At 36.9% G+C, this 8,264-nt stretch overlaps 1 protein-coding gene across 2 annotated transcripts; it reads right to left on the reverse strand.

Annotated features, from left to right (window-relative positions):
• Positions 1-1,557: 1,557 nt before the first annotated feature.
• LOC144999768 (alcohol dehydrogenase 2-like) lies at positions 1,558-4,874 on the reverse strand. 2 transcript variants are annotated; one of them, XM_078958935.1, is made up of 12 exons: positions 4,461-4,874; positions 4,325-4,334; positions 3,970-4,051; positions 3,489-3,541; positions 3,249-3,385; positions 3,125-3,171; positions 2,712-3,037; positions 2,547-2,629; positions 2,406-2,481; positions 2,167-2,324; positions 1,915-2,076; positions 1,558-1,829 (listed from the first exon to the last, which is right to left on the reverse strand). In XM_078958935.1, the coding sequence occupies exons 1-12, from the start codon at positions 4,731-4,733 to the stop codon at positions 1,713-1,715; spliced, it is 1,524 nt and encodes a 507-aa protein (XP_078815061.1). In that variant the 5' UTR covers positions 4,734-4,874; the 3' UTR covers positions 1,558-1,712. The 2 variants fall into 2 exon arrangements, with proteins under 2 accessions (XP_078815061.1, XP_078815062.1); XM_078958936.1 differs by lacking the exon at positions 4,325-4,334 and having other exon boundaries at positions 4,461-4,597.
• Positions 4,875-8,264: the final 3,390 nt, after the last annotated feature.

The following is an 8,264-nucleotide window of genomic DNA, read 5'->3' on the forward strand; positions in this document are numbered from 1 at the left end:
AGAGTTGAATTTATTTATTAATAATCAAATACTTAAAAAATAATAAGTACCAACTTGATTAAGTTATGACCCTATAATATTGTATGTTATTAGCAATATCATTCAATAATGATTATTAAGCATATAGATCCAACAAAAACCCCACAAAAGTTTATGGTTAATTGAATGTTGATTTAAGTTCTAGTATGTGTTAATTTTGTGTTGAAGCCATTGTAGCTCGAAAGCTATGTGTACGATGGTGCTTCCAATGGTGTGCTATCTTTTCGATGCACATAAACTCTTTGAATATTAACTTTGTTGATTCTCATGTTTAATTTTTAGTTGATGAGTGATTCTTCCGGATTCGAATGACATGGCAAATATAAAATGGGTATTGTAATTGGTTGAAGGGGTGTTTTTTACATGTTAAAGGAGTCGTCAGTGGAGCAGTGTTGGGTATAGAAGAGCAAGGGCAGAGATGCCCGACTTTGACGGTGTTGGGTATAGAGGAGCAAGGGTAGATACAACAATGCATGGGCAATACAGATAAAAGGGGTGGGGGTGGGATAGGGTCTTTTTCATTTTCTTTAATTAAAAATTATTTGATGTAAATACACGTATTCACAAGAGCATATTAGTCATTTTTAAATATTTAACCCATATGTTTAACAATGTTAGACATAAGGGCATGTGGTGCAAAATTTTCTATTCTTAAGCTATCCGGTGTGGGCAACACCCCACCGGCATTTTTCCGACGTGGCACCGAGAAAACGGCGTTACCATTACACAACCCCCTCCCCCTCATCGTTTTTGCGCATTATAGGCTTGTCATTGCTTCCCGTTACCACCACAGCCTCGGGTAGCAACGTTTTCTTCTTAGATCACATAAAAACGTCGATGAGACGTTGCCCCCACCGGATAACCTTAAGGACCAACAACATAACAAAATTCTCATAAAGACCATCTATGAAATTTTTTGTAAACGAGAAGAACCATTTATTTAATTTTGTCTACGTTTTATGTTAAAGTCATATTAGTTTAGTATTAAATGTTTTTATATATAACCATAATTCTCTTATTTCTTATCCTAGCAGTGGTATAATTTGAATTTTATAAAACATGTACCAACGTTAGATTACATATTATTATAATTACATAAAGAAATTTAAGCACCTTGTTGATTGTTATCATATGTAAAAGAATATATATGTATGTTGTTATTAGAGTTAGAGAAATACAAAACGAATTCATATTATGTTTAATAACTAAAGTACATTATCTAAGTTTTATTTTACATATTATGTAAATATATTGTTATTGTAAATAACAATTAAAGTAAAATTGTTTAGTATATATTCTTGTTATTTTGATGGTTGAATGTTTTTTGTGGTAATAGACGCTTATACATGATTACAGCAATATAAATTATATACCAAAACACTTATAGGCATACCATTAGTGTCCTAAAGTGTGGTATATATCGAGTTTAAAGTGACAATAAAACATTAGACATGATTAAACTCACAAAACTAAGCTTTCTACTAAAACATAAAAAACGTTAAAAGTTACCAAGAGAAGTGAACTAATAATCAATGGAATATATAAACTCATAAAGTCAGGATCTCAACACAGAAACACTGCGTACATAATAAGATTACAGAAGACACTTGATGTGTTATTATATGAAATATGAGCTACTATTATACAACATTTTTAAAAACTTTCCTCTCCATTTATTCACCCATCCGAATTATGCATCGAAGACCTTCACCTTTAAGCATCAAATCAAAAGCCTTATTTATCTCAGAAAATGGCAATTCATGTGTAATGAACTTCTCCAACTCAAGTTCCTGCACAAAATCAACTCAAGTTCATCATGCTTCCATGCCATTTTATTTATTTATAATTCAACTTTGAAGCTATAAAACGGGTTACCTTATTCATATACTTTTCAACCACAGAAGGAATATCTGATCGAGGTTTATAGTTTCCAAAAAAGGTTCCCTTCAGAGTCCTTTCGTTCAACAGATTCAATGGACTTGTCTTGAAAACAGCATCTTTATGTGGAACACCCACAAGAACAGCAACACCCCAACCCTGTAAAATTTTCAATGTTTGTTATTGTGTAATTAAACATGAATCATTAATTCATTATATGAGTGAGAGATGAATTGATTAAATTCATACATCATGAACACATTCGAAGGCAGATATCATAGCATCAATATGACCCGTGCATTCAACACTCCTGTCAACTCCTCCATTTGTCATCTCTGCAATCACTTCTTGTACTGGTTTCGTGTGATCTTTTGGGTTCACAAACTCTGTCACCCCAAATTTCTTTGCTGTTGAAGCCAAAAAAATATATGAGATTCACCATTTATCAAACTGGTTTTTATTCACAGTTTCATGAAGCAAAATCTAACCAAGCTCAAATCTGTTGGCGTTGAGATCAACACCAATGATCCTTGAAGCACCTGCAATTCTTGCACCTTCAGCAGCCTGATCACAAACAAATCATTCGTCATAAACCTTAGATGATAAAGTTAAAATATCAGAAAACTCACAGCAAGTCCCACAGCTCCAAGCCCAAAAATGGCGACAGATGAGCCTTTTTTAGGTTTTGCAACGTTAAGAGTAGCACCAAGACCTGAAGAAAACACCAAGATTAATTAGGTCAAGAAAACACTAATTGAACTGCAATCGGAAGATACTATGATTTGTTTTTGTACCTGTGGAGATCCCACAACTGAGGATGCAGACTTTGTCAAGAGGAGCAAGAGGGTTGATTTTGGCAAGACAACCGACATGAACGACGGTGTATTCACTGAAAGTTGAAGTTCCGACGAAATGGAAAATGGGTTTTCCGTTTATGGAAAATCGAGATTTTTGATCGTGAATCATGACTCCTCTATCGGTGTTGATTCTCAAAAGGTCACACATGTTGCTCTCTTCCGACTTACAGTGAGCACATTCTTTGCATTCTCCGGTGAAAACAGGGAGGACATGATCTCCGGGATGAAGATCGGTCACTCCTTCCCCAACACTCTCCACAACCCTGTTCATGTTTAAAAACTTATTAGATTATTTTTAGAATAAAAGATTAGAAGAAATCCTTTTCGGTTTTAACAAGAATCAAACATACCCTCCAGCTTCATGTCCAAAAATTCGAGGAAACAAAGGATTCTGACCCTGAAAAGTTCGAAAACAATGATTTATGATTTTAATTTTGGGTTGTTACATGATCGAATCAGGGAATAATAGGTTACCTTGGCTTCCCAGAAGTAAACATCGGTGTGACACAAGGAGGTGAAGAGGATTTTGATTCGAACTTCCATTTTCTGAGGTGGCGCCACCTCCACTTCTTCAATCACTAGTGGCTTTCCGGCTTCCCATGCCACAGCCGCTGTTACATTTACATTCATCATCAGCATTTAGCAGTCAGCACAGTCAAAACTTATTCTTCTTGTTAGGGAAATCACAAACAAAAGAATGACTGAAATGTTTACCTTTGCATCGAATCACCTGGTTAGTAGTGCTCGACATTTTTATCTTCATGTTACTTGATCGTTGAAAAATAGAAAATGAAAACAACTTCAATTGGGTTTGTTGATTGCTTGATATGAAGGAGTAATGAAGAATTCGGTATTTATAGGATGGGAGAGAGAGAGAGAGAGAGAGAGAGAGAGAGAGAGAGAGAGAGAGTGTATTAATCTAATGATCGAGAAGGTTTGATTTGAGTTTGTAGAATCTAGTAGAAAAGAGGATAAACCAGAACTAGAAACCTACCACCAGGTTTTGCTTTGCTGGGTTTCGTTTGATCAAGTTCTTGACTAATTAAACCCGAAGTTTAACGAAAACAAGAAACTATTGATCGGTGGTTTCTTTAACCTCCAAAAATAACTTTAAATCCATACAATAACGAGGATTTGATATGGAAGATTCTGTTATTAGTCTAACATTTTTATTTTGATTATAATCAATTGTTACCTCTTCCTAAAAGGCGTACGGAATGATCGGACTCCAGCCATCTCCATGGCCGCCGGACTTCTCAGGTTGGCGGTAAGTCCTCCTGTAACGATAATTTATTTGGAAAGGTCATTATCGTCATTTCAGTATTTTTAGTGATATTTATTTTAGTTGTACTTATCCGATTTGATCCTTTCCTCATTTCCTTCTTGGAGTTTTATGCAATGAAATAGACCTTTTCTTACCAAGAAGGACTACATTACAAAAAAGAGGAAACTACATGATCTCAGGAAATCGGATAAGTACAATTGAAATAAACGACACCAAAAATACTGAAATGACAATAATAACCTTTCCAAATAAATTATAATAACACCTTCGACTGTCTGAGCAAGTTTTAACATCGCGAAGATGATGAATAACAAAAGTGATTAAGAATATATGATGATTTTGGTGTAATTGTAGAGTTTTCATATTCCATAATTGTATCGAGGATTAAAAGGGGGAAAAACCTTGTTCATTAGGTTCAGATAGCCTGGAATTCTACCGGCTACAAGTCCTTGTTTGACGACGGCCAATCCCTCTTTCGGGAACCATAATATCGATGAAGACACCAATGAAGCTCGAGATACGATTGATGTTGTTCTTTTCAAAACCCCGCACCCATTTTCTTCCGAATCGATTCTTTCAGGGGAGGGAGAAGCATAAGCAGAAGCAACAACAGGGAGGTTTTGGTTCCTGGTTTTTAATGGAAACCCGAAACTTGTAAATCCAATCGTGCCCATCTTTCGAAGAGCTTCTGGGAGAATGATATGGTAAAACGATTAGAGGTTGTTTCCTTTTTAGCCCGTAGAATGTAGATCTTCTTCTTCTTCAACAGCTTAAGCACAATGTTTAATAGTTTGGATTTGGTAATTACTGTACGTCCTCTTTATGGTGGGAAGTCACTTATCTGTGAAAAATGAAAATGGTCTGGCTTGAAATTCGCCACGTCTTCTCCGGGTTTTTTTTTTTTTTTTGGACAATAACTTAAAAGGTGTTATTATTATTATTATTTTTTTTATATTTTTTCGTTAAATTTGTCGAACTGTTCAAAAACATCTTTATGACCTCCTAATATCAGAGGTTAGCCAGCTTTCGATGTATTTGATAGTTTCGATGATGTTCCTATCATCTTCTCCGGTAAATTGTAACATACACAAGTAATGTTTCGATTTTCAGATCTAGAACATACATCACACTCATATATTGGTTTCAGATAAAGAGCACACATACATCATATCTAGATTTCTAAAATCTTTTAAAGGATCAGATCTTAAACAAAAAATTGTGATGAAAATCAGAACTCAATTCATCTTATCTTCATCATAAATGATGATGAACCCAAAAATTGTGTTCATCCATAAAACAAACACACAAAAATGATTTCTGAGTGTGCGTACGTGTTCATCTTTTTCTAGGTTTGTTCTTCAAACAAATGTATATGCATGAACATACCCCATTTGCAAACATGTACAAGAAGTCAGACATACAAATGAGTTTTTTTTAGCGCGCACACATAAGAAATCTGACTACTTCTGCAAATCGAACACCCATATGAAATGGGTTCTTGAAAATCTTCATCAGATTTGCAAATCCGACTCCATCAGATCTACAAATTCAAGTTCTTGGAAGGTTCTTGTGAAGGTTGACCCTTCCTTTTGTTCCAGAACCTCTTGTTGTTGTTGTTGTTGTTGGTATTGTCGTTGTTGTTATTGCTTCCTCTGGGTTGCTCCGGTGCAGTAGTTGCAAAGTTTTGGCAGACCCCATGGTCTACGAGAGCTTGTGCCAACTGTTTGGCGCTATCGAAGGTGTTTGGCTTGGAAGCTAGAACACTCCCTCGAATCTGGGGTGACAGTCCCTAGATGTACCTTTCGATCTTCTTGCTCTCTAGAGAAACTATTCCTGTGCAAATGATTGCCAAATCACTGAACCTGTTGGTATAGGTCGTGACATCTGAGCCTACCATGGTAAGGCCCCAAAGTTCCTGTTTGAGCTTTTGCAATTCGCCCCGTGGATAGTACTCTTGCAGTAAGATTTGTTTTAGGTTCTCCCAGCCCATAGAGTTAGCCACTACTAGCGTTAGTGACTCGGCATGGCCATTCCACCATGTCAGATCTCTTTCAGAGAAAGTACAGGCAGCGAACTTCACTTTGTTACCTTCCGGACAAGAACATATTTCAAAAACCGCTTCTGTTTTCTCTATCCACTGGGATAGAGCCATTATTCCTCCTACCCCATTAAAAGTAATGGGTTTTCTATTCATGAAATCCTTATATGTACAGTCCCCTGGGCGACCTTGACGTTGGCCATTCGTAGAACTATTTACTCCCCCACCAGAACCATTGTTGCTTATTTGAACCATTGCCGCTGTTACTGTAGCTGTTACCGCATCTATCAATGCGACATTTTCCATTGTGGGAGGGGGTGATGGTGGAGGTGGTGCGTTGTTGACACGGCGTGTAGATCTACAGGGCGACATTGTGCTGATAAAGAAATAGAATGAAGAACATAAGTTTTTGGTGTGTAAATAAAATTTTCATTTTTATCAATTTATAAATTCGACTGAACTACCCATGGTATAGAGTTGGACTCATAATAAAAGTTTGCACAGTTTTAGATAACTTATGAATCTGAGTGGTAGTCAAAGAATTTATACACAACTGAATTTCTTCATATATATTAAACACATGCCGAGTTACATTTGGAGTTAGGAAAATTTTCGACCCTTCTAAGGATCTCCGATACAGAAGTTAAAGAAAAGTAAGACTTTTAGCCGAGTTCCTAATCTATAACAAAATTTTGGGTTTTAGCAAGCACTACTTGCGGTGTAGGTTGCGCTTGGAGCTTGACTCCGCGTCTGATTGCTTTGCTTCCATAAGACGCCTATTGAAGGTGGCTTGTTGTTCCCTCATCTCTGTGAGGGTTGCAATCATTTGTGCTTGGAATGCGTCGGTGCGGAAATGGGTGTCATCCTGCAACCTATCCAGTCGACGGATGTCGGAAGTGTGAACTTGTACTGCCACATTGACTTCGCGAAGTCGATTTGCTTGGACCCCGGATTGATAGGACTGGTTGGCCAGTTTGCCCACCATGACCGGGAGTGCTCGGCCGGCTGAACCTCCGTCCCTGATGTCGTAGAAGTTCCGACACATATCTTAGGGAGAACGTATCCCTTGTTGTTGGCTCCAATGGTGGAGGTGACTTCCCCAAACGGGATTCGGTCCCTGGAAGTTCCTCCTAATGGCTGGAGGGTCGACTACTTATGGTTCTGAATCCGTACCAGAGTCATCCCCTTCATCCAACTCGATAGGTTCTTCATCCTCTTCGGGACCCTCCTCTACCCATCCTCCATTGCCCTAGTTCGGGTAGTAGGGGTCCCCTGGTGGGTGGAATCCAACCATTTTGACTATACGAGAATAGGGTTATAAGAATTAAACAAAATTTGAAAACATGTAACACTAAACATGTCGATTAAACTATTGTATGCACCAAATACTCCTATAGTATTTAAATTTGTATGTTTAATACTAGTGTCTATTTTGGTAAGTTTTGACTTGTTGCTCACTACGACCATTCCTCGACGTACGTTAGTCAAATCTCGGATAAATATAGTTGATCAGACTATATTCGTCCCAAATTCGATTACATATATCGAGAACTAATCGTAGTGTCCAACTCATCTTAATACTTCTTGTATAGTTCCAACCATGAAAATATATCGTTGTATGCAAGTATTTTGTACTTTTACGACCAAAAATAATATATTTAAATAAAACGAGGTTTTAGGTGTAAAAACGGTTTTTCAAAGACTTTGAGTCCCTAAGCATTTATAGTTTGTATATCTTATGTGGTTCAATATACTTAGTTCACTATAAACAATGCTCTGGTACCGATCTGTCACACCCCCAAACCAGAACGACAGAATCGTTCGAGGGTGGATGACTTCATGTGGTATCATAACAATTGAATACATAGTAAAGAAAGCAATACAACCATCACATATATAATTTAAAAGTTTACATTGTTGAAAGGTACTTGTTTCAAAAGAAATTACAACATGATGTTTAAAATGAAATTAAACTAACGCCGCAACGTCCCTTCTTCAAAAGCTGCAGTTTACCTGTATTACTGAATCCCTGAGAAATACAAGTGGTTTTGAAAGAGTAGGTTAGGATTTAAGCTGGTGAGTTCATAAGTATTTAGTGACAATGTTTATATAAAAAGGAATGAAAATGTTTTGTTCACGTTAAATGTTCCATGAAAATCCCATATTT

The sequence above is a fragment of the Lactuca saligna genome, chromosome 6 (genome assembly GCF_052625555.1).
Source record: "Lactuca saligna cultivar CGN05327 chromosome 6, ASM5262555v1, whole genome shotgun sequence".
NCBI lineage: Eukaryota > Viridiplantae > Streptophyta > Magnoliopsida > Asterales > Asteraceae > Lactuca > Lactuca saligna.